The 26,772-nt window shown below is 42.0% G+C and overlaps 1 protein-coding gene across 1 annotated transcript in view; it reads right to left on the bottom strand.

Annotated features, from left to right (window-relative positions):
- Nucleotides 1–25,549, bottom strand: part of CNTN6 (contactin 6) — a 75,453-nt gene extending 49,904 nt beyond the window's left edge. The window contains exons 1-3 of the mRNA XM_029958251.1: nucleotides 25,374–25,549; nucleotides 9,644–9,739; nucleotides 1,896–2,099 (exon numbers count right to left, since the gene is read on the bottom strand). Coding sequence (XP_029814111.1) covers nucleotides 1,896–2,099; nucleotides 9,644–9,739; nucleotides 25,374–25,515 — 442 coding nt within the window. The 5' untranslated portion in view covers nucleotides 25,516–25,549. The remainder of the gene's footprint in view (nucleotides 1–1,895; nucleotides 2,100–9,643; nucleotides 9,740–25,373) is intronic.
- Between the last annotated feature and the right edge of the window lie 1,223 nt (nucleotides 25,550–26,772).

A 26,772-nucleotide genomic window follows, 5' to 3' on the forward strand; every position in this document is an offset into this window, starting at 1 on the left:
TCAAAACGCTTCAAACTTCTTTAAAACACCCAAATGTGAGCTGCAGACTCGAGAAAGGCTGATGTAATTAGATGGAATTATCGCATTTGAAAATCTGGCTGAACATCTGATAAAGCCCAGATAATCCAGTATCAATTGAGGGCATTTAATTTTGCAGCAGATTTGGGGGTTGATTTGGGAAACTAAACTTTGAGCTGAACTTCTTAAATGTCTTTTATGCATCTTGCAGTGGAACTCGTTGCAACAGCAGGGATGAATATAAATCAGTTCTTTTCCTGCACAGTGTCTTTGCCCAGACTCCACATTGAAGATGAACCAGTTCTTATTTTATATCCTTATTTATATTATTTTATATTTAATTTTTAACGGGGATCTGGGTGATGTTGCACATTTCCACTGTTGCTGCCAGCTTTGGACCCAACCCAGAGGCCACCAAAGTGAATGGGAGAAGATAAAAAGACTGATAGAAGGAGCCTGACAAAAGGAATGGGGTGACGAAAATGAAAAAAAATAAAGAAGAGTCAGAAAAGATCTTCAGAATTTACAATCACAATTTGTACCAAAATATTAACTTTTGAGCTGGGGAATTATGACTTTGCCTTGTGTGATCTGATTGTCACAGAACAGCAGAGTGTCACAGTGAAAGTATTATTCCATAATGCACTGTTGAGATTTATTTATCCTGGAAATCCAACTCCATGCAGAGTTTCGTTCCTGATTGTCACCGCTGCTTTGCAAACAGTACAAGTATATTGAAATTTAGGTGGGTAAATTTACAAAACAAACTTTATGTAAAGATTTCCCATGTCTGTATTCCTCACTGTGAACATTTCATTACAAAGTGTTGCCAGAGAGGTATTTGTACATGTGCAGGTGAGTTCCTCACCTCAGTGACTCATTTGGAAGCAGCTTTCTGGGGCTGATATTTGAGCTATAGTTAGATTATAAATTTAGGAAGCTTTGTCGGATTTAAACCTCGACACAGGTTTGAGATGAGAAATATTAGTGTGCCATGTGACATCCTCTGGCTGCTTTTCAGTGACACTGAGCACTGCTTCCTTTGCATGTTTATCTCATCAGCCCTGTCCTGACACTTCAAATCTCCCTTCAGTCCAGCACATGCTGTGGGATCGTGTCCTGATGCACAACCTTTCCTGGGAGCCTGTTACCTCCATAGGGATGTTCAGGGGTGTGAATTCCCAACAACCAGAGCAGGACCAGTTGTTTTTGTGCAGCTGATGCCTTAAAACAGGAGGAATAATTCTCTGGACTATTTTTGAGTATTAAAAGGCAAAACCCCCTCCTTTATTATGGTGTTGAGGGTGCACAGGAATATTTTGCACACCCTGAGTTGCATAGGCTTTACAACTTTATACCATGATTTAATTACAGTATTCAGATCCTAATTACAATATTCAAATTCTAAGTGCAATATTAAAATTCTAACTACAATATTCAGCTTCTAATTACAATGTTTGGACGTTCCCTCATCTGTTACACCCACTTCCCAAACCATCCCTCCCACAGCACCGCCCTTGCTACACCCCTGACATGCCTCCCAAATTTGAGTCAGAGGTCCCAAAAAGACCCCATTTTCACCTTCTCTTCCTCTCCTTTGGTGCAGTATCACACCTTCTGGGATGGTTTTAAAGCCCCTGAGTAACTTTGACTAAGTCAGGTGTTACTTCTCTTCCTCAGGGTGTTTTTACAGCCAGAAAAACTTCGCCTGGTTCTGTTGAAGCTTCACAAAGAATGATGATACAGCACTTTAGGAGTTTTTTGTCCAAAGGTACTAACAAGCTAAAGGGGCCAGCAAACCATCCTAAAACTTATGGAATGTAGGTTTTATGGCTCCACTGCCTGTTTTTAGGCAGACAAACCCCCCAGGCTCTTACCGTCGCTGCGGAGGGTGAGGGGGGTGGGAGGTCCCCTGGCACTCTGCTGTGCCTCCCTGTTGGTCACCACACAGGTGTAATTCCCCACATCCCAGGGCTCCACCTTGGCCAGGTACAGATTCCCTGTTTCCTGGGAGACAAAGCGTCGGCCGTCCTCCCCAAGGTCCAAGGTGTCGTTGTTGAACAGCCACGTGTAGGACAAGCCTGGAAAACACCAGACCTGCTTCAACCAGCTGCAGTTTAATGACATCATTTTTTGCCAGGGGAGCCAAAACTTCAAAAATCACTTTTTTATCATGCTGTATCTGCTTCTTGAACAGTTTCACAAGCTCTTCAGCAACGTTTGTGTAGGCAAACTGCTCCTTCCTTGACTCGAGTTCTGCTAAATTGCCAAATGCAACAAGGCACGTTTCTGTCAGAGCTGCATTTTGGCAACGAATACCCAACAATTTCACTAACACAGGAACAACACCCATATTGATAAGCTGTGACTGCAACGTGTCATTCTCATTGCTACAGTTCATCAACATGACACAAAAGACAGTCAAGAGCTTCTCACTGGCTGGTTCTGTTTTACTGCACAGTGACCTTAAATGGTCTATGTCCTAGTTAGAACAGCTGGGACCAGTTCATCACTGGATGGGTGTAACCCAAAACCGTGTATTCCATAGCCTTCCACGCCATTGCCCAGAAACTGTTCTCAATAGACCATTTACACCCTCTGTCCAGAGCACGCCTGACCCCTCAGGCCATAAACTGGGTGTTCAGAGGCTTGGAGATAGGAGGGTGCTCCGGTCCTCACACCCATTGTGGAACTCCCTGCCCTGAGGAGGGTACTGGGCATTCCTGCCTGAACTGGAGGATAGATAATCTTGGGGTCTTGGGACTTTTTTAACCACTCGTGGGATCCAGAGGAAGGCTGCAGACCACCACTCTCAACCAAACTGCAACCACCACTCTTGACCAGACTCCACCAGCACTCTCACCAACAGGTTTTTCCCCTCTCCTTTTACTTTGGACTCAGAGGGCCCAAAGAACACCACTCTGTTCATGCCCCAGGGTGCTGGGTTATACATTTGGGTTTTGTGGGTTAAAACCAACTGTTTATCTGTATAATCGTACTTATTGTATTATTTTCCTAAATTGTTATTCTGAATTACAATCTCTCTTTTGAGAGGGGGCAGTGCTACAGCTCCTTTCCTCACTCTGAATATGGAAAAATGAAACTGGGACCATGGAGCTTTGTCATTAGATTTTCATGAAGTGGAGAGCTCAGCTGCACAGAAGTATTTTGGTGATTACTTTGTATGTGATCCTGTCTCCTTATCTTCCATACTTAATTCTACTCCGCAGTTCTTGTCCTATTCTCACTTCCTGGCCTTTTTCTGCCACCTTTTTTCATACAATATTTCACAATGCAAACCTCAATAATGTGTATTTACAGTCCAGGCTACTTAAACTGATTTATTTGACTATCCCACCCTGGAAAGGCAGATGTCTCTCCAAGAACCTTGCCTTTGGGCAAGAAATTTTGCCCAAGGCTTGGGCACTGAGGAGCAGGTTCAGAGCTCATCCCTCAGCTGCTGCAAGGTGGGTACATCTCAGGTGTCCTGCCAGCCCTGCTGTGCTGCTGCTCCACATTGCTGCAACACCCACCAGCAGGAGCAGGGCTGAAATCCTGCCTTGTAGAAGCCACAGTAAATCAGAAGTTTCAAAATCTACCAGTTTAGCTTTCCTTAATTAAATGCATAATTCATAAGCCAGCAGTGTTGTGCCAACAGCTTCATTTTTCCACATTTCCCCCATCAACAACCCCATTCGGAAAAGATTATTTACGTTCCTTTCCCCCCCCTCAGTTCCAGCCTGGGAACAGGATGGTAATAAGTCTGCAAACTCCACTAGTTCTGTGGAGTTTTATGTTATCAGCTTCCAACATTTTAGGAGTCTCATTAGAAATGATGCACCTCCAGGGAGCAATCAATGACTCTTTCTATACTTGGCTAAATCCTGCAACAGGCACTGGTTTATTACAGCTTAAACCTTTTTTGTGGTCTACAGTAAACATGGAGTGTGAAACAATTAATTCAGTGTAACACAGCACGTGTGCACATGAACATGTGCTCACACACAGGATAAACCCCCCTATTTTCACTTTTAATGCCCATGTACTTTCAGGTGCCTGGTTAAAGCATCTATTTACAGAAGAAAGAAATTTTCAGCTAGAAATAAGTGATGTAACCACGAGCTGAAATGTCTTCCAGAGATATACAGACTGTTTGCCTGTCTCAGGCACAAAGTTTGCTGACTATAGTTTGTCTGGACAAACCGACAAAGTGACTGGTGTGGGCAAAACTCTGATTTCAACTTGTTCTTTGAAGGTCTCTAAACTGCAAGTTGGGCACTCTATAGAAAATGCTGAAGATTTGCAAGGTAAATTCTTTAATGTGTGTTCAATTAAACAGTGTGCTGTCAGCTTGGGGTTTGTGTGGAACAAACACCCTGGATCTGCCATCTCCTCAGATCTCACCCTGAGAACTTTTCCTGCCAGCTGGAACCCCTGTTTTCCTCCTCACACAGACCTGCAGATTCCTGCTGCAGGACCTGGTGATGCAGCTGAATTCTCTGGGCAGGACAGATTATAATAAAACTCTATTAAACCCAACTTTGTGCTGTGCAGACATTTTTCAGGAGGTCAACCTGTGAATTAATTAATCAGCAAAGGAGAACCAAACCTTTTGTGTCCTGATTTCAGTTCTCAGGAGGTTCCAGTTGACTTCATTTTCCGAAGTTTCTGTGACTGTCTGTGCTCCACCATTGCTTTAGGGCCTACTGATGAATTTTCCCATTAACTGAGAATAAGCATAGACCCCTCCTTTTCATATTTAAATCCCTTTTCCCCCCAGTCTAAGGGATATAAACACTGTCTCTCTCCTAACTGCAGGTTCATCCTCACCCATCCCTAGGCCATGTTTGCCTAGAGCCTAATTCAGCTCCACCAAACTCTGTAGAAACCCTAATTTTAATTAACTTCAGTGGGAGTTGGATGAGATTTCAAGAGAAAGGAACTAAACTTTGGAGATGGAACTTTTCTTCCTCTCTTTTAAGGCATAATACCAGCAATCCCTTTCACAGTGTCTTTTCTTAGGAAGTTAAATCAACAGGTAGCAGAATAGAAAATCCAATGCTGCACCATAAAAGGAGTTACTATAACTTAAACTTTTCCATTTGGGGTTGATCTGAAGAATTCAGATTGTAGCACATCCATCAAATGAGCAAAAGAAAGGACCAAAAGTCCCATGGTGTCACTTTTAGGGTCACATTCATTTCTGTGAGTAAATCAGAGCTGGGGCAGGTAGTGCTGAGCAGGAGAGGGAGGAGGCAAAGAGGGAACCTGACAAAGAGATCACAACCTGCTAATGAAGGAGCTTAAAAGAACTTGGAAATCCTTTCTGCCAGCTGTTTGATGGGAAAACAACCATAGTTACTATTATTTTTTTGTTTGTTCTTCAATTTCCATCTAGCCACAGGATTTCTGGGATGGGCAGCAGCTGGGATCACACTTCATACCTCTGACAGTCCCAGAATTATTGAATTTCAGAAACCACCAGGAAAGGGCTTCAGCATAAAAGGGCTTACACAAGGTACCCATTAGCAACACCAAAGATTCTGGGGGCTTTTTCCCCCTCTGTTTCATTTTTCTTTTCTTTTTTTTTGGCTGTAACTTTCCCTCTGGAGTCATCACTTTTCATATGATGTTGAAGATGCCCAAAGCAAGTTTTTCTGTACAGGAGCTGCAGGAAAGCTGGATTAAAGATTCACGGGAGCAGAGAGAAAGGGACTCTCGGCCCATGACTGAGGCACTCAGTTTGTAAAGGGAGAGACACTTCAAACCTTCTCAGATTATGCATTTTCTCCAGTGCAGCGTTTCACGTAAAATGCAGAAATCAAAGACCTTTTACATCTCATCCCATCCTCTGCACACACCCAGTTCCACGTGCACCTCCTTCCCCAGCCTTGGCTGGCTGAGGATTTGGCACATCCCCCCTCTAAGCAGGTCCACAGGGCTCCTACTTCCTTAAGAGTGTTTTATTTTTCTGAGGCAGGCTCAATACGGCGGTGTCAGCACAGAGAAATCCCACAGCCTCAGCTCCCAGCTCTTCTGCACAAATAAATGCAAATGCAGGAGTGATCCCGCTGCTCCTAACAAGATTAGCAACTTCCTTAAAGCTCTGCGGGGAGCCAGCTTGAAGGGAACAGGCTTTAGATCAGCCTTCACTTCTAAGAAAATAAATGAACAACAGTCCACCCCATAGTCTGGTGTCAAGTATTACCATTTAGGCAGCAGCTTCTTAATCAGAGTCAGGTCAGGCTCGTGCGTAGCTGCAGAAATTAAGGCTTCCTCCAGCTTCCTCTGCCTCACAGCTCTGTATAAAACACTATTTTTCAACTGTAAAATATTGCTATGTGTTGGTTATGCAGGGAAAACCAGCTGACCTGAAGAACTTAAGCCAGAGAAGTGGAGATGTTTCGGGAAAAAATACAATTTCCCTGCCCACCCCTGCACTCCTGAGCCTCCCTAACAAGCAGAGGGATGTCACACGTTGAACTCTGTAAGGTGTGTTAATGAGCCTCATAAATAACAACAGCAGAGGCAGGGGCACAAATAGGTGAGGGGAGGGAGGGTTTAGGCTGGATCAGGTAACCTGGGGCAGCTTTGCTCTGGCTTTTGAAAGTTAATTACAGGCTCTGATTTTTAGCTCATTAGCTGTAACTAATTTTTAATGTCTTAATTGATCTAAGATACAAACGTAGGTGGGTCTTTTTTCTTTCATGCTTGTCCTAATATTTGTTCACAATAATATAACACAGGTTCTCTTGGTTTAAGGGTTGTTTTAGTACAATTTTAAGATTAGTTTTAGTACAGTTCTGCGAAGTTTTTTTCTCTAAGTGGTAGTTAAAGGTCTAAAGCTGACAAGAAAACTGCTGGAGCAGCCCTTTTGTATTTTTTTTTCTTAATTTTATTTTTTTTAGCTGACTAATACATTCTTCCTTCTCTCTTCAATTGAAATAACTCATTTCTCTTCTATGATCAAGAATTTCTCTTCTATATCAATGCAGTCTCAGTTATGAAATGTGTACAAAAAGAAGTAGCACATCTTCCCTTGTCAACTGCATCGGAAAACTGAGTTTAATGACACAGAAGCTTTAAATAGTTCAGATATTTTTTGATCGTGGAAAGCACTTTAACAGCTGAGTGACCCAACATCTGCTGAGCTTTGCTGTGAGCTCAGCAGGGAGTTTAACTGCAGGCTGCTCTGGTGGAGGACTAGATAAGCCTGATCTCTGCAGAGAGGGGTAGAAAGAGAAGTGAAACACTTCTCTAGAGACCAGAGACACCAGAAAAACTTCTTGAGCTCTTCTTCCACCTGCCTGTTCCTACTTCTTGATGTTACATGGGAGGAAACTTCAATTAATGAAACCTCCTTGGTTTTTTTTTGGCCTCCTGCCTTTCTGTCACTTCTAAAGTTAGAGGAAGCAGGTAGTGACTTTTTTTTTAGGTTGGCAGGAGGTTTTACTTAGTGTGTCTTATTTCGAAATAACTACATTAATAACAGCTGCTTCAAACAACTGCTGCACAGAGGTTTTCTGTCTTCCTTCAAGTCATTAGATTATAGGAAAGGCAACTCTTTTCCTGCTGCTGTGGTTTATCTTCCAAATTCCTTGACATCTAATTCCTGCCAAATTTAAAGTACTGTACAGAATGCTTGCAGTGGGAGCTGTAAGCAGAGCCAGCAATCCTTTCTCCTGCAGGTATTGTGAGTCAGGCAAGGCTTCCAATTAAATGAAAGACCTAAATATACAATCTTTCCAGTAAAAACAACTTCCCAAGCATCCTGAGATAGCATATGACTTATCAGAGTTTACACCATGTACTTCCTCCCCGTGGTATATAATTTTGAGCCCTAAACACAGTGTTTATGGATGACCAAAGAACTCGGTTTCTGTTCTTTAGAGACTTGTTATTTCAAATAATGCATTTTCCAGGCCTGTTGGTGAGCAGCTCCAGGAACCCTGTGCTAAAGGCTTTGTTCATGGACAGCACTTTGTCAGCTCAATTAATGTGGGGCAACTCACCTGGTAACTATTTGTTTGGTCTGAATGTTTTCTTCTACTCGGTCCTATTTGCCAAATCATAATTTTCCCCTACAGCAAGAGGAAAAAATATGTAGTTCAGTGGCTCAAGGATGGATGTGTTGTCTTTCTGTCTGTCCCACTGATACTTTTCAGGAAGTCTTCCAAGCCTTTTCTGCCCTTATGGACCAGCTTTCCCTTCATCTCCTGGATTATACCTGGATTATACCCTCCTTCCACATGGCTGTGAACACCCAGTGAGCTGACACTGCCTCTCTCTTCAGCACTTGAGGCCTTTAAACTGATTGATGGCTTTCTCTCCCTCTCTGATATCCTGTATCCTCTTTACAGATCACTATTTACCTTTTCCTGGGAATTATAACTGTTTCTTTAAGAAGAATTGAGGATTTTGGAACTGGCACATGGAAAACCGCAGCTCCTGTGGGTGTGTAGTCACTGCCAAAAGCAGGACATAAGTCATCAAAAAACCTGGTTATTCTTTAAGTCCAGGACAAGGCAATTTGGTGACTGTGTTAGTAATATTTCCCCTTTATTAATATACATTTGCTGTTCCAAATTTCCCATCCTCTTCAGGTAGTTCTGTTAGGAAAACAAAGTTCTTATTCCAGACTTCAGAAGGTTTGAAACAGTTTTGTTCTGGGTTCTAGCACCCCATAAGAGATTTGTGAAGGTATGTGGTTTAAAACTTTTGGAAGTCACTGCCAGGAGGGGGAAAATTAAGTCTCAAAAGATCACTCAAGGGCCTCTCACTTCTGGTAGGTGCAAAAAATGCTAAGAAAAAATCCCACACGTGTTCAAGCCTTTGCATTGCTCTGTAAATGCTGATGTTGGAGGTGGTAATAGAGCTATAAAAAGGGGGAAAAGGAAATTTCCGCCCCATACTTAGGGTTGCCTCAGATGAAAACTTTAGAACACTGTGCTCAGGCCATCCCTGGTTCATTTTGTGTCACCTGGACTTTACCTCACACGGAAAGGAAGGTCTCAGGGGTCTTATGGTGAGGAAGAAGCAGCAGGTAATGGTGACAGATGTAAGGCACCCCCAGATCAATTCCTCAGAAAACTCCTTTTCATTCTCTATCTGATACACTGAAAAATATCAAGAAAGCTGATCTAATCAACTCTCCTTTAATCAGGCACTTTAGCTCTCCAGAAACCCCTTTCAATGTAAATTTTTCTATGATGATCAGGAAGGAGAAAATCAGGTATTCAAGAGCAGAAGACACATCTAATGTGTATAATGTGGGATTGCAATTAGAGCATTGAAATGACAAGCACTAAAAAAGCCTTTCCATGCAGACCTGAAGTGGTTTTGGTGCAGAAGGAATAGCTGATGGCTTCTCCTCTGCCATTCCATGGGTGTGAAGGAGCTGAGATGTGTCACAGATGGTCTTTGAGGCCTTCCTGCTTTCTTTGCCACTTCACACCCGAAGGACAATGACACGTTCTAGTCCCTCAAGGAACCACAGAACAATTAAAAAAGGACTTCTAAGAAGTGTCTTTTAAAGAAATAAAATCCACATTTGTTGTGAACCCGGATAGTTCATGCACAAATAAATTCCAGTGCTAATCAGGCAGTGTAGGGTTATCCATCATACCTCCATGGTGTGGGGGAGGCCCACAGAGCAGGACCACTCCTTGTCCTTCTCTCACTGACACTGTGCTCCTTGTCCTTGTTTCAAAGTTTTCCAGATCTTGAAAGAGAAGGAGAAAACAAAACCTGGTTATTAGATTTACTGTTAATTCCATCCTGATAAATCCATTAAAGTAACAGATTCACATATTCAATAACATGGCATAATATCAGTCTGTGAATTGAAATACTGCACAGAAAAACAGACCATCCAACCTCTTATCACGGAATTGTTAAGGTTGGAAAAGACCTCCAGGATCATCCAGTCCTTTGGTATTCCCAAGATATTTCTTCACAAATCAGTTCTACTCTAACCCCAGGAGTCTGTATTTATGATTTCTCCTTGCCAAGCCAGGGCATTATTCCATTACTTTTTCCAGCATCATTTTTTTTTGGAACTTACAAGACTCTTAAACTACGGGAGTTGGGAAAAAAAATAATGCATTTTGTGGTGTTTCCTTTTGTATAGAAATAAGAAGCAGATGTGTTCCTCTGTATATGCAAGTGATAATTAAACCTCATCAGGACTCCCACAGAGTGGATGTTTAAGGGATGATAAAGGTATGTTGTCTTCTTGATGAATCTGCTCTGTCCTAAACTGGCTGCAGCACCTGGATGGATTTTAGTTGACTTGAAATTTAACACTACTTTTAAAGGGGACAAAGAGGGTACTTTCAGTAGGAAATCATGTGATGCTTTAGGGAAATCTCCTGTATAAATGTGTCTGTGGCCATGTCCCATGAGTGATTTTTTATGGCTATTAAGGGCTATTTTTTAAACAAATTTAACACCACACTCAATCTCTTCTGCTTTCTCACCTTTCACTGAGGTGCTGAAGAATTATTGGTCTGATTCTCTTTAACTAATTCAATCACAAAACATGACACAATAGATGTAGTTTAAAAAAAAGTGATTATTTCCTTTTTGATCCAGTTCTCACCCTAATGAGAAACATTCCCTTATTTGTCAGAGTCATTTGGGAAATGATTGCTTGAAATGCATTCAAAATATGCTTTAACACAACAAATATCTGCTTCCCCTTAAATCTCTTTATACCACAGTGGCACAAACTGCTTGCCCTAAGCTTATTTTATTTACCTTGCTGCAGATTCTTGTTTCAAACAATTGTTCCATTTTTCATCAGCTGAACAACACCCTGATCCAGAGTTCAGCAGAGAGGAACAGCTCTCGTTGGTCAAAGCAATAACGATTTCTACCTGTCCAGGCTCAGCTATTTATGTCAATATATCAATTTTCTCCCCCTTAGTTGAACTTTACACAGTTAATTTTTCTTTTTCTCCTCTTCATCTCCTGGATATTGGTCTCCTATGAAGACTTTGTCTCCTCAGAGGGGACTGAATTGAATTAACCAGGTGTAGCCCCTCCTTGTGCTGTCACAGCCACAATAGATGGTTCCTGTCAATACACTGGGAAAGTGGTTGAAACTCTGATGTTCTTTTAATTGCCTGCTGGATAGTTCTCTGCCTTACACTCTGAGTAATCAAAGGAAGGGAAAAAAGACAAGAAAGACCAAGAAAAATAGGGGGAAAAATAATTTCTTTAGTTGTAATCCACCCTGTAATACTAATTGAAAAAGAAAACTGGGATATGGTTAATTGGAGTTTGGTTTCATACCTAGAAGTCCTGTCTCTGAATGTGTGGATTTATTTATCTATTTTGAAAATTCATTCTGATAAAATTTACCATCTCATTTTTTTCTTTCCTGGGGGGTTCAGTGTTTTCTGAGAAGGAAAAGCACAAAATATTGGTGTGGAAAAGTGGTCCCTGGGACAACTGCCAAAGGCTTTAGATGAGGATTTGTTTGGGATGGCTGTTCTGAGGCTTTGTGCTCTGGGAGAAGGGGTAAAAAGACCCTCAAATTATCCTATTTTTTATATTAAATAAAAAAAATATCGGGAAGGTGCAAAACATCCAGATTTTTTAGGATTCAGGCACTAACAGGAAGGGTCACGTCTGCTTTTACCGTCACTTTCCTTGAGCTGCTAGTACAACACAAACTGCAATTTCTACTCAAAATTTGAGTTAAAAAACACCCCAAAAAACTCTTGAGAAGTATGGAAAATCTGTGCAGCCTAAATAATGCTTTCCAATACTTTTCACTATGGAAAATCAGGCCTATTTTATTGCTGAGGACAAAATTTCATTTATGAGACACCCCAGAAAGGAGGGGAGGGGGGGAAAAGGTGCTGTGCAGGAGCAGGAAAAGGTTTTCATGACAATTGAGAATTAACTATGTAATGCTTGACTCTGAAATTGGAATAGAGTTTGGAAAGTAATGAGTTGCTGGTAGCAATTTTTAGTTTAATGACACAATATGTCATGTTATCATTTTTACTCTAATTTTAGGTGGTGTCACCTGTCTGTGTTTCTCCATTAAAACCATGACAAGTGGCCCTGACTTGAATAATTAAAAAGCAGTAGATCTCTGAGGGGATCCACTGTTTTATAGGTAGCAGGACTACTTTTGGTTATATCATAGAATCATGGAGTGGTTTGGGTTGGAGGGGACATTAAAGCTCATCCAGTCCCACCCCATTGCTCCAAGCCCCATCCCCATCCAAGCCTTGGACACTTCCAGGGATCCAGGGGCAGCCACAGCTTCTCTGGGTAAGCTGTACCAGGGCCCCACAACCCTCCCAGCCAAGAATTCCTTCCTAATATCCAACCTAATCCCACTCTCAGTTTAAAGCCACGTGGGGAAAAAGTTGATTTTGCTTTTTTAATCTCCACTTTTCAACCTTGAGTATCAAAAACCCTATGCAGGTGTCTGAGCTCTTCCATAACATGTTTGTAGTTTAGTTCTACAAACCATCTTGGATTTTCCAGTGCTGGAGAGAAGATTTTCATCCCTTAGTGAATCACAAATATAAGAAATGATAAGTCATCATTTAATCTATTCATCTCCCCCATGACAGGTACAAGCACCTGATGTCCTTATTCAACCCATTTTTAAAAACTTCTAGGGATAAAAATTTTCTTTAGACAATCCATTCCAGTGCTTGACTCTGAGGTCTTCATCACACCCCATCTTTTACAAACTCTCACCCCCCAAAATTTCATAGGTTTAAACAGAAATGATTTTTTTTTCCCTACGTGAAGTTGATTTTGACAGATAACTGTACAAAGTGAGTTTATTCAGTGTCTGTCTCTGCAATAAAGAATAATTGTAGAACAGAATTAACAAAAAAACCTCCAAGAGAGCAAAACAAAGGAAAATAAAGTAAAAATAGTTCCTTAGTGTTTCTTTGTCTTTATTGGATGCTTTCTCCAGGGAGGCAGCATCTCCCATGGATTATTATGATACCTCATTCAGATGGGTTCAGTAATGAGTTATAAAATGGTGTCCCTTTGTTATGCAGTCCAGGGGGATAAAGTTTCTATTTTGTCCAAAGATTTCTTCATCCATTTTCCTCCCTATGGGGTCGTGTGTATTTTCAGTTGTTACTTACAAGCTAAGATGTGTTAAGTAGATATAAAAAAATTACCTGAGGATGAATACAAATGTAGATATTCTATTTTTTTTCTTGTTATTCTGAAATTCTGACTGCTCTCAAAACCACTTCTCTTTGCCCTGGGTGGGAATTTACCCCAACAGAGCAAAACCAGTGTTCTCCTGTTACCTAGCACAGCTTTATAACATGACATGACATAATCTAATAAAGCATAATGTTGCTTGTCAAGAAGAGTATCAAATAAGAGCTCTAAGATCAGGTGTTTGGCACACATTTAGGTTGCTAATATGCACTCAGGAATAGGCTGACTATTTAACAGATGGTATATTTGCTAACTTCAGTGTTTCTGCAGAGGTCTATAAATAAATTATCACCTAGTTCCTACATAATTCCTTTCATTCTTTGTCTGTGTTTATCTCACTTGAAGAACAACGAGTTCCCTCACACCCCGTTGCTCTCTCAGCTGCGAGTTTTAACAAAAAAAACAACTTTTTTTTTTTTTTTTTTGATTTCCAGATCTGTTCGTGTTGGCAGACTGTTGGTACAGAACAATTAACCAGCTGGGTGTGATAACGAGGTCAGGCCGAGCAAAGGGCTCAGATGCACAGGATTCTTTCCTGGAGAAGGGTGGGAATTATGGACTCAAGAATGGGAACTTTTGCAGAGCTCAGTGAGGAAGGGCTGTGCTGAGAACACCCAAAACACATGGCATTTTGTGGGAATGGGGTTAGGGAATGGCAGGACTTTCTCTGATAAAAGTGGGAATACTCAAAGTGAAGGAGGTTTTCAGGATGAAGGGAGGAAATGGGGAGAAGTTGTAATCCAACTGTACTTCAGTGGGGTCAAGGATGTTATTATGGAATCCCAGGATGGTTTGGGTTGGAAAGGACCTTAAAATCATCTTGTTCTAACCCCATACCATGGGCAGGGACACCTTCCACTAGCCCAGGTTGCTCCAAGCCTTGTCCAGTTGCTGACTGTATCATTAATACATTTATTCTAATTTCACCACCACCACTATTACACACATCTGGGTTCCTTTTATAAACTTTTTTTTGATATAAAACTGCCCTGCAGGTGTTAGAGTGGCAAATTTAACTACCCAACAGAATGCCTGAAGATACAACCAATTTCCCTGGCATTGGGGGAGCTGCTTCTTAAATATGTCTGATAGGAACATATTTAAATCAAAAGTAGCAACTCATTCATTTCAACCTCAAAATGACGTGTTTGAAATTCCTGAGCTTCCTCAGTAGCACTTCCAAACCAGGCCATCTTAAGAAGGAACATAGGACAGCTCTGTGCTACTGAGGAGCAAAAAAAAAAGGAAACTTGGGTGTTTTAATACATGAAATTGTTACAGACAATTAGAGAAACTCCAATTTATCACCTTGCATAATTACAACAGTTCATCTGAATTAATGCAATTTCATGCTTTCTTGAACTTTTGATTTTTTTTTCCCCCTCACGAACGTTTCGTCATTCCCTAATCCCAAATATTACAGTTGTAGTTACTCGGGATTGAAATGTGCAGTGAATGCTAAAGCACCAGGAGGGAGAGCTCTTTACAAGTTATCCAAATCCATGCCATTGCTCCCATTCCATGTGGCTGGGGCAAACTGGGATCCATCACTTCTATCCCAGTTTTTCCCCTGTCCCTTGTTGCCTGTGGGCTATTGCACAACATGAGTGGGGTTACTGCGAGTGATGGATCACAACAGGAATTTTATCACAGGGAAAAGGGATTAAAACTCCAACCTCCACAGTTTTCCAAGGAATTTCATGGCTGTGATTTGCTATAAGCATTTCTAGCACCTGTGTTATCAGCTGACAATTAGTCACCTTCATTTGCTGTCATTGGGATGAATTAGGAAACCCATTGTGGGTTTGAATTAGGAAACCCATTGTGGGTTTGAATTTGATGCCTAATTCAGAGAATTTAGGTCAGTTATAACCACGAATAGAAAAATTGAAGCTCACTGGATCTTATAAATTATCTCAAATTCTAGATTCCAGATTTTGGGTTTGTTTTTTCTTCTTTCACATACAGGAAGTCCCAAAAATGTTGGCACTAAAGCCCTTTTATACACAAACTGTGCCTCTTCACCCCAGAAAACCTCCTGAGCATCAAGCCCTGTCTCTTGCTTCCCCTCAGTGTTGTACTCAATTGCTTTGTAGGGGACCAGACTGGTTATTATAGGGTGTGTTATAGAAATATCCTTCTTTCTCCATACATCTCCCAAAGGAATGGCTAATCTCATCTCCTACAACTTTCACTGGAAAGTAAATTCTCCTTTCCAGCTCTCAAAACTCGCTAAACAAACCCTCTGAACAGTTTCCTTTGTCTGGATAATACTGTCAATACATTAATCTTTTCCCGTTAGCATCTAATCTCAATTTTTTTAAATGTTCTAATTGATTTTCTATGAGTTCAATTCTGAGATTAAGAGGGGTGTTATCTCTAATTAAGGTGTCTGAAAGCCGCTTAGCATCTCCCATTTCCTCCTTTTCAAACACTTGCACTTTCCACTCAACACCTGCTGAGTTCTCCTGCTCCTTCCCCTCTTTGAGCCTTGTGGCACCTCAGATCTGTAGGATTTGAAGCTCAATCAGCCTGGGCAACCCCTGAGTGTCTCCTTTCACCGGGCCAGGTTAAAAATCAACTGTAATTCCCACTTTTGTTCTCATTTTCCACCTTAGGTGAAGGCTGCATCCTACCCTGGTTAAAAGAGAAAGCTGCCTCGTCCCCCCAAGCCCTGCTCCTCTCAACCTGATGGAGCAGCTTTCTAAAACAAGAGGGAAAAGCACAATCACCGGGTCTTGTCCTTCTCCAAAGCTGTGTAATCAGCCAAGGACCTTCATCAGTGCTTCTTTATTTAGTTAAATTGCTTTGGAGCTTCTAAGGGAGAGGACCTGTAATTTCCACATTAGGATGCACACGGGCCCTGGGTCTTCAATTCAGCTTAAATGACATGAATGGCCAATCCAGGCACTAATTTTCAAGGTGGGGAACAATAATTTCTGCCACAGCCTGATTGTCTTTTTCAATTAAAGAGTGAAAATGCCCTTTGCAAAGTAATATCAAGCTTCTCTAGAGGAAAAAATGGAAGGTCACAATTAAATTAAACAGAGAGGGTGATGTGGGGGGGAAAAATAAACCTTAAGCTGGCTTGATTTTTTGTTCATGCACCAAGAAACTCAGAGCACAGAGCTGGTCTACATCTGGTTTTTGTTATATTTTCCCCCCCTTTTACAGAGTTAGCAGCATAAAATATTAAAGTTCTCTTGTGAACTGAGCCCGGGACTTGCACTGAGCAGCAAGTGTTGATGCAGCCTTAGGGCTCCTGCTCCAAAGCCCATCTGCAGGCCAGAGGCACAGCTGAGGAGCTGCCCCTCTCCGAGGGAGGGGGATGTAAGGAATACATTTTTAATATTTGATAGTCCTGAGGAGTTTTCTCACTTGTCACGGCACCGTTCACTTGTCACTTGTCAGCAGCACAGTCACTTCCCGTCTGCAGGAGTTTGCTCCAGATTGGAGAGCTCTTAAAAGCAGATTTCTCTGCCTGGGCTGGACCTCCAGGGCCAGATTTATCCCTGCCAGAACTGCACCCCTTTGACTGCCTTACACAGGAGATGGCCCTGGCTCAAATGTCAACTTGGATGTTAATTCTTATCCAAAACTTTCTTTCCTTTACATTTCCCCTGCTCCCACCTGTTCTTTCAGTACCTGGAGATGAGTCATGGACTATTCCCTTCCCTTGGACCTTGACCTGGTTGTTGGCAGTGAGGAGCTGTACCCTGGTCCTGCAGGAAGAACCTCTTGCCTGCATGTCCAAGGTTCTGATGGTCACAGACCCATTTCAGGCTACTAATTCTTTTTATGAAACTTGTACCAACAAGATAACAATACATACAATAAAAATAGCCAAGGAAGAGAGGGCTCTCACACACAAGTGTGTAACAAGGATGTCTGTGCATATCCCAGCCCTCTCCAAATTCCTGCCCAGCCCTTTGGAGATCTTGATCCAGCATAGGATTACTTCTTGCAGAACCGCCCTGTGTGACCTCCAGCTTTATCTCCCTCGTTCCAGCTGCAAAGCCCTCACAGAAATCCTTCCAGAGGGAATTTCCAGATTTCCCTGAGTGAATGATGCAGAGGATTTTTGACTGTGAATCTTGTAAATGGGATTTCAGGTGTATTGTACATTTTTTTGTTGTTGTTTCAGGAGCATTTAGAAATGGATATTTACAGCTTGGGGCATTCCCTGGGCCAGCTGTGGTTTGCCTGCTGAGAAAAGCGATGCCCATGACCTCATCCCTTCACTCCATGGAAAGTCCCAGTGACACTTTGTTCCCCCTTCTTCAACATAAGCTTCAGAACAGAGAAGTTCATTTTGTACCCTGAGCCCTTTGCATTACACAGGACCAACCTCCACTGCAAAAATAATTGATTGATTTCATTATTTTTATTCAAAAAAGCCAATCTTTTATTCCAAATATTAAAGTATTTTTTCCCCCTCAAAACCTCCACTGTAAGTTTTTTTTGTCACTCCAAAGAATGAGGAAGCTCGCGTGAACATCGTGGACATTTCACTCAATAATTTCTTGGAATCTGTGTCATATTGTCTGCAATGAAAGCAGAGTAGATAAAAACGAAAATCACCCAGACTGCAAATACAGTCTTAGTTTATCCTTCCAAAATATTACATTTTATCAATCAGGATCTGGCAGCTGCAGGACCTGTGGAGGGTTTGTTACCCACCATATCTCAATCACATATATTGCTTTTTCAATACAGCCTGCAGTGGGTTGATTTAGGATAAACACTTTTAAAGGGACTATGGAAGGGTAAGTAATATAGAACTCAGAGATAATCTGGAAAGACTTATATGTTCCCTATTACTACTTTATCTGTAATGCTCCTTACAACATCTCTATAATGGATAGATACATTACTTATCTCCATAGATAAAACCCTTCCTTTTATAATAAGTTTAAACAACTAACCTATGGAATAAAGCAGCTTTAACCAAGCGTCCTGATACAGCATTGCCTTGAACTCAGTGGTTAAACCCCCCGAGAGAGACATGTTTAAACCATTTGAGAGACAGAAAAATGTAGTTTCTGATGCTGCTTGGGCTGCTAGGACATAAAATAAATGGGGAGTGTTGTCACCACGAGCTGCAGGTTGTGTGTTTAACAACAGACAGGAGGCTGTGACTGCATTCAGTGTTGTGGGCTCTCAGAATACAGAGAAGACTCAAACTTTTAGGGACTGATGGAAAAAGCAAACCCCCTTTATTATGCAGCCATGCCCATATCTTCTGGTTTAAAGACTCCAGGCTGTTCTTTCGGTCTTCAGGGACGTCAGGAGATTTGCATAATCCTATTCTTGTGCTATCTGAGCTTTAAAATAGAAACTATTATCACCCTGCCTTGTCCTGTCAGCGAGCAGGTGAAACCCTTCCAGCCTCGGCACCGCGGAGTGGGGGATGTTCCTGCTGTTCCCATGAGAGCCTCTGCCTGCATGGAATTCTGCAAGGAAATAAATCCCGGGGAGCTCAACGGAGATACACAAAGATAAGCTGAGGGTAGTGAGGTCTTGCAGCAGTTTGGGTCTTTGAGTGATTGAGCTGCATCACTTCAGTGGTTCTCTGCAAATGTTCAGCTCAAAGTGGCCTTGAAGGACACGCAGTGTCCCACTTCAGAGTGGGCAGAGCAGAGTACAGACCCCCTCCAGCAATGCATGGCAGGTTCTCACCGTGTTTTCACATGGACACATTGTGAAAAAGAGGGGGGAAAAAAGGAAAATGTGCCTGAGGCTGCTGGGTCTGCTCCACGGAGAGCATCCATTAAGCAAAGACCTTGCTGTGGACTCCCCACCATGGGAACTGCTGCAGAGAGAGCTGGAGCATTGGCACAAAGTGTTCCTAGCAATCAGAACTGATAAATGGGAGTTCTCTTTCTTTTTACTCCAGGCAGAAGTTTGTCAAAACACGGGGTTTATTTCCAATTAACAAATGGATTTCCTGGTATATTCCTGGAACTCATTCCCTTCAGAACCTTGTGCTCCAGCTCCCCACACCCAGGGAGGATGGCTGCTGCTGCTGCAGTTAGATTGGATTCTGTACCTGCAATTAGAAGCCCAAAAGGCAATTTTGAGAGCTGTAAGTCTATTTAGTGACATATGGAGAGGTGACAGCAGCATTTCCACCCTCCAGACAGGATCGATCTGCAGTGAGGGTTCCTACTATGGGTTGCATTTTGTCCTCACCTGCTCAAGGGAAGATTCCGACTGTGAGGAGCTGCCAGAATCATCAGGAGGGCTGTGCAGAGCCTGGAAAGGAGACTTTAGTAGCTTATTCTCCATAGATCTGCAAGCTGAGATGTGTTTCTGCATTAGGGGAAGGTGTCCCTACCCATGGCAGTGGGGTTGAAACAAGATGAGCTTTAAGGTCCCTTCCAACTCAAACCATTCTGGGATTATATATAAGCAGCCCTTTCAAAACAGAGAGGTAGAGTTAGTGCATTATTTGGCATGTGTAGGGTATAGAATGATGTTAGAAAGGGTACAGAGGCCGAGAGATTTGGGATTGTTCAGCCTGGAGAAGAGAAGGTTCCAGGGTGACCTAATGTGGCCTCCTGGTGCCTGAAGGAGCTGACAGGAAAGATGGAGAGAGACTGTTTGCAAGGGATGGAGGGACAGGACAAGGGGGAATGGCTTCATAAAAGACAGTTGGTTTAGATTGGATCTTGGGAAGAAATTCTTCCCTGTGAGGGTGAGGAGGCCCTGGCACAGGTTGCCCAGAGAAGCTGTGGCTGCCCCATCCCTGGAAGTGTCCAAGGCCAGGTTGGATGGGGCTTGGAGCAACCTGGGCTGATGGAAGGTGTTCCTGCCCATGGCAGGGGGTGGCACTGGGTGGTCTTTAAGGTCCCTTCCAACCCAAACCACTCTGTGATTCAATATGTCTTTAAACTTATCCTAAAGAGGATGAGGGAATGCAGTAAATGGTGTAAAACCAGGGGATGTGCCTTTGATGATGACCTGCTGGTGGCACTGCCAAGCTGAGCTCTTCCTCCTGTTTGCTCTTGTTGTCAGCTGGTCACCCCTGAGTGCTTGTTGAACACTGAACTGAGCAGTTTATGCCTCCTTTTGAAAAAACAAGACATTTCCAGGGCTGGCTCTTGCTCCCCTGGCTGCCAGGTGATCAGTATGCCAGCCCTCACCCTGCTGATGAATTAACAACCAGCTTAAAGACCCCGAGAGCTTTTCCTCAAGGTGGTAGTTACAACCTCCAGCACACCTTTTAATCAAACACAATTGTTACACAGGGATTTCTGGACACACACACGGCACCACAACACAACCAGTCCAGGAGTGGTTTTTAGCCTCAAATTCATGCAAGTCCAGCCTTTGCAAATTCAGAGTATCTGATCTAAGCTCATTGATTTTTCCACTTTCTGTTTCAAAGCATATAGTGGGAGTGAAAAGGGTTATGACACGTGGAGGCATTGCTGGATTGCTTTGTGATGTTGTTGTAATTTGTGTGCAGTGGAAGGTAAATAACATGATGAAGTAATCAGATGAAAAGTGGGCTTTCATGCTGGCTGAGCATCTCCCAGACATCCCTCTAACAGGGCTCTGCTAATGCTCAGCCTGTCACCATCCAGCAAGCACTAAATGGATTTGATTGGTTTTAATATATTTCCCCCTCAAATGGTTAAATGCTAATTATTTTTTTTGTTTCAGAATGGCAAAAACTCTGTCCTGGAGGGATTATTGCCTCTAGTTTGTTGTTTCAGCAGAACTGTGTCTTCTGTCTACAACAAAAAGCAAGTGAGAGCTCTTAGGAGCTGGAGATTTTGTTCCAAGTGCTCCAGCACTCTCATCCCCAGTGCTGTGAGCACATCATCACTGGCCAAGAGGAGGGAGGATGTGAGGATTAGAAAAATGCTGTTGAGAATAAGCATCAAGCAAAACCCTTGAGCACCACTTAGAAAACACGAGAACGTGGTTGGAACCCAAAAACTCCAAGGGGAAATCCTTGCTGGTCTGTGGCATTGTGGAGAGAATTAAAACACGTGGTCTGGTGGCTCCACTGTGTGTCTTCCTGGGTGGTTCAGGGCAAAATGACTAATTCAAGGCATGAATTGAAATGTTTGTCATTGTTTCTCAGAATTCGTGGTTAATAATGGGGGCCTGAGGTCTGAGAAAGCCACAATCGTGGCAACTTCTGCCAGTGATGGGAGAACAATTTGACTGGGAATCTATTTTAAGATCCCCAGGCAACAATATACTTTCAATTAATACTGAATTCTCTGGGTTTATGCCCTGCATAATTATGAATTAGGTGCAAACATGATTGTTTTTCGTGGTGGGGTACTTTTTAATTTTAGTTTGTTTGTCCAATTTCTCTTGTACATCTCTTAATGTCTCTGTTATAGAGGTGTATAAGGACTAAAAGAACAACTAACAGGCCTGGACAGGCTGTTTCACTGCAGCTACTTATGGGGATTTCCCTCAAGACCAGTTGTTTGCATACAGTTATTTTTGCTTAAAACTGAGGAAATAATTAAAACAAATCCCCTGCGTGCCTTGGGAGAAAATTCTAGTTGAAGCTGCATCGGAGCATTTTCTCTAACAGGTTTTTGTTTGTCTTTTTTTTTTTTTTTTAAGGCATAAAATGCCTTAAGAAAAATGCCTTGGGGGAAATTTCATCACTGAAAGAGTGGTCAGGCATCAGAACAGTCTGCTCAGGGCAGTGGTGGAGTCACCATCACTGGAAGTGCTCAAAAATTGAGTAGAGGTGGCATTTTGTGACAGGGTTTAGTGGGAATGGTGGGCTTGGTTGGACTTGGTGAGCTTGGAGGGGTTTTCCAACCCTGGTGATTCTGTGAGCTGTGTAAAAGCTGAAGGAAATCTGTGGCCTCACATCTTTCTTCGGGCTGACTCTCTTGAGTAGTTCACAGAGACAAACTCCTCTGACTTGGAGAGCTGGAGTTTTCTGGGTGACCTTGTGCTGGAGTCAGTGCTGGACTCAGAGCAGGGAAAGCCCTGTGTGGGTGGCAGGTCATGACTCCAAAATCCACCCAGGATGAGGATCCCTGTGCCTGTGTCAGGCTCTGCCACCAAAGCTTTTTAACAAGTTCCACGTCAACAGCTCCAGCTCCTGCAGAACACACTTCAGCTGTTCACAATGTGCTGCTTGCTGGGCAGCAAGAGACATGTAGGATTTATGGGGAGCTTTCAAGTTTATTTATGACAAAACAAACCTTCTGAAGGAAGCAGGGATGCCACAGGACTGCCAGCCCCTGCATCCCACTCATGCATTTACGCGCTCTCTCTCCGCTCTCTCTCCCTGATGCTGCCGCTCATTTTCAGCTTGTAGCTTTAATAATCTATGCCACTGCCTTCTGAACAATATTCCTCCTGCAGCTTTCCTTTGACAGCTCTGTTTTTAATAGAGGATAAGCATGAAACTCCAGCTGAAGCCGGAGACATATTTCTAATCTCGCCCCGCATTTATTTTGCTTGGCGGAGAACTCGCTATCTTGAACAAAGCAAAAAGTGTTTCTCACATATTAAGTTGACACCTACAATAGGTTTCTGGAGGTATCATTAATTCAAACTCAAACTCAGAGCTAGTTACCTTGTAGTAAAAAGACAAATACACATAAACCCTGTTACTTGGATAATAGGCTCGTTCAATTTGTTATCGTGGGGTTTGCAATAATATGCCAAGAATTCCAGCCCAGGGAAGAGTCCCAGTTTGTAGGTGTTGAATGGAAGTGTCATAACAACAACACACCTGCCTGGATTTTAAGATACAGCCTGAAGTATTGGTTGAAACAAAGGAGAAAATTGGATGGCAACACGAAAACAAGAAACAAGGAAATGTTAACTGTGAAATAAGTGTTTCAAGGTAATTTGTTCCACCATTCTCATCAGGTCATTATGACATTTTCCATGTACTTGAGGTGGTTTTTTTTCCCCCTATTGTAAGACAACTTAAAACTCACAGTTTCACAGTGATGCTGCTAAATTGAAGCGTTTTCCTCTAAGTTTGTGTTTGTCACTGTAAATAACAGGCTTTGATTTGTCTGTCCTCTCTCTTCTCTGTGGGAAAGGACATAAATATCTGTCACCACTAATGAAAAAGGAGTGTGTTGCTTGATTGTGGGATATATTTAGCATTGTAGGGTTGTTAAGAGCTGGAGGGTTGAAGCAGGATGGCTGCTGTGGGCAAACCAGCCCCAGCTCTGTTGTGACCTGCTCCCTGCAGAACTCTGGGAAGTGTCTTGGTGGGGTTTGAAGCCTAAATAAAGGAACTGCTTGATATTGAGCCCATTTGGATTGTTTTATACTGGCATGAGACTTCCAGCTATTAGTGAGTTAAGTGTTTCAGAGGAAAAGGGCACCTGCACTGAGTGTTATTAAAGAACCAATGTTTTAACAGCTGAAAATACTTAATGCCATCAAGAAAGTCCATTTTCTGGCAAACAGGGCCTTCAGCAGCCAAGTGGCATCAGCTGGGTCTGGTTGGGAGGAGCTTTGCCTCAGACAGGCCAGGAATCCAACATTGTCCCCAGGAGTGGGAGGTGAGGACTGGGCTCTGCAGAACCTCCTCTCCATGGGAAGGTTCACACCCCTCTTTAGATCCTTGGAAAACTCACACAGAAAAAAAAAAAATCACACAGAAAGCTGGGAATTGTGGTGAGCAGCTCCCCTTTTCTCTCCTAGGGAAACTTCTGAATCAGGGGTTGAATTTTCCAGAAAAAAAAAGATTAAATCATTGGTTATTGTGATATTCTGAATCATTATCAGAGCCTTCATTCTTTCACAGATATTCCTGTTTCTTCTTTCCCTCACCCTTTTTAAAAGATATTTTATACCTCCTTTGTGCCTTCCTTTAAGGATATTCCTTTTCTTTAAGTCTTTTCCCAGCTCCATTCCTGTCCTGGTTCCTTTGGGGATTACAGACTCCACAGACAATTTTGAGGTGGCCACCTATCCTTGCTTCATTTAAAAACGGGATTTGTTCTGTCACTAAGCAATTTTCACCTCCAAATATCTTGCAATAATTTCCCACACAGGAAGTTTGGCTGGAAAAGCTGTTTCCCAAAAAAAGTGGGAAAATAATGAATCGATTTTTTTTTTTTTTTTTTTTTTTTTTTTTACATTTGACCAGCTCTGGGAAATCAAAGCTCTTCTGAGAAATTCAGGGTAAAACATTATTAAATGAGGTACTGGTGATACACCTTTTGATCAGCTCTGCTGAAAGAGAGTCTGTGAACCAGCCTGACCTCCACTGTCTCCTTTGGATAACCCCGTGACACGAGGTTTGCTGGGAGAAATGGAACAAGATTAATAATTAATACGTTTGCTGGTGTCTGAAGCAGCGACACGAGGTTGGCTTTAGACACATGTTTTATTAATGAGATTTGAAAACAATTGCAACAGACTGCTCGAAGCTTTAGACTGGGGGGAAAAAAAGAAAAGGGAATATTTGGGTTTTTTTGGTTGTTGCTGTTGTTCCCTCTCCTCCCCAGGGCATTGACAGAAGGTCACTGCCTATAAACGTTGTGGAAAAAAAGACTGAAGTTGTGAAACGGGGAACAAAGATAAAATCAATTTAAAATCATCTCAAGGCACAACGTGCTCGACCTGATGGGGCTGAAATGTGAAATATTTCAGAGCTGATTTTTCAGAGCTCAAAGATGAGATGTTTCAGAGTGTGGCCCCCACTTTTACACACTGGGGAAGGAAAAAGAGGGTTTCTCTGTTAATATAACCAACTATCACTGTTGGTTATGTTTTTATGCCTTAATTACACCTCATTAACTATAAAAAACTCAAAACCTAATTTTTGCAGCGTTCCTCCCCGCCCCCCGTTGTAACCACCTGCAGGATGACAATAAACCCACTGTCCTAAAGAGTGGGAACACCTTTATTAAGTGAGAATAATTGTGCTCATCTTTCTTGACCTTTCAATTTTCAGATTTTTCATTCTTGTTCCCGAGGAAAGCAACCATCAGATGTCTGGTTTTGTTATTAATATTTACCAGGAATGTTGGGGTTTTTTTTAGAAAAAACAGTGCAGAAGTCAGTGAAACCTTTTGAACAGAGTCACCCATGATATTTTAATTACCCAATAAATTATCATCCATGTGCAGAATTAATAGGAAAATAATGTTCTAATAAATATGAGCTTCCCAACTTACATGCAAATTGAAGCTTTGCCTTCCTGCTCAGAATTGTTCCAAATGAATTTGTGGCCAAACACTGGTATGTTCCAATATCCTGATTTTTATGTGGGTTATTGATTGCCAAGCTGCCTCCAACCAACCTGTAGTGATAACTCATGGTAAGATCAATATCTGTGCCATTTTGCTTCCACCTTTGAGGGGAAAAAAATCAAATTATGCTTATAATTTACAGAGCCTATTCATATTTATCTTAAATAGTGTGCTGTAGCATACCTGTAATGATAAAAATGGAGTTAAATATCACAAAATTATATCATTTTTCACACCAGACTGCTCCTTACATCAATCTTAATGATAGCAATAATTGTATTCCTTGGAAAATCTTTACTGTTAGTCACCAATGTTCACCCAAATGTCCAAAAAAGTAATTATAACTTATTCATACAAACTGAGTTATCCATCCAGTTGGGAGGGAGGTTATACCTTGACTACAGCTGTAATTTATTTTTTTTTATGATATGAATGTGCTTTTCAGTCCTTAAAACTTTATGATAAATCAGAAAGTTGGCTCCAAAAATGATCTGGAGATATAGATCAGGAAGGTTTCACTTCAGAGGGCACAACAAAAGCTGAGAGAGAAGTTTTTATGATAATTTAATGATGAGAACGCTGCTATTTTAAAACCTAATTTGCCCCTTAGTCCACTAAGCAGAAAATGGATTGTGTCTGCAACATTACACAGCTGCTTACAGATGTCAAAATAAAATCTGTGTTTCAAAGAAAATACATAATTCAAGAAGGGGGATTTTGTAGCTTTACCATTATCACATTAGGGCTGAATTTTCATTGCCCACACGAGGCCCAAAGGAAGAACAAGGGAGTCAACCACTGATATCTGCAAGTTTGGGGGTTGTTGATGGCACTTTTTTGATTGTCACAGCTCTAAGATTACGCAAATATGGTTTTTTTCCCGTGGTTTTATACATCTGTATCATTTCTGTTGACTCTGTGGGTGTGATGCCAACCCCTCCTTAGGATGCAAACACCCCACGAGAGTTGCCAGTGGCTCACTTTGGGTTGGTGGCAGTGCCCAAACCGAGGGCAATCAACTCTGAGTTAATCACATGAAGGGTCACAGCAGAAAAATTGTCTGGTTTTGGCTATTTGCAGAGTTCCTGACAGTGGTGGCAGCTTCCCCAGGTAACACATTGAAGGAAACCTCCTTCATTTCTCTGGGTCTCCCAATCACTGCCTCTCCTTCCACAAATTCATCAACACTGAGAAACTCAGATGTGATAACAGCTGACCAGCAGCAATTTGATTTTTGATGGTTTTGTGTCTCGGCTCTATTTGTTTTTTTAATGTTTTGCTGAAGTTGGTTTTGCTGTTGTTCTAGGCTATTTTGGCTTTTTAA

Source organism: Manacus vitellinus, unplaced genomic scaffold, assembly GCF_001715985.3.
Source record: "Manacus vitellinus isolate BGI_N305 unplaced genomic scaffold, ASM171598v3 scaffold_14_pilon, whole genome shotgun sequence".
Taxonomy (NCBI): domain Eukaryota; kingdom Metazoa; phylum Chordata; class Aves; order Passeriformes; family Pipridae; genus Manacus; species Manacus vitellinus.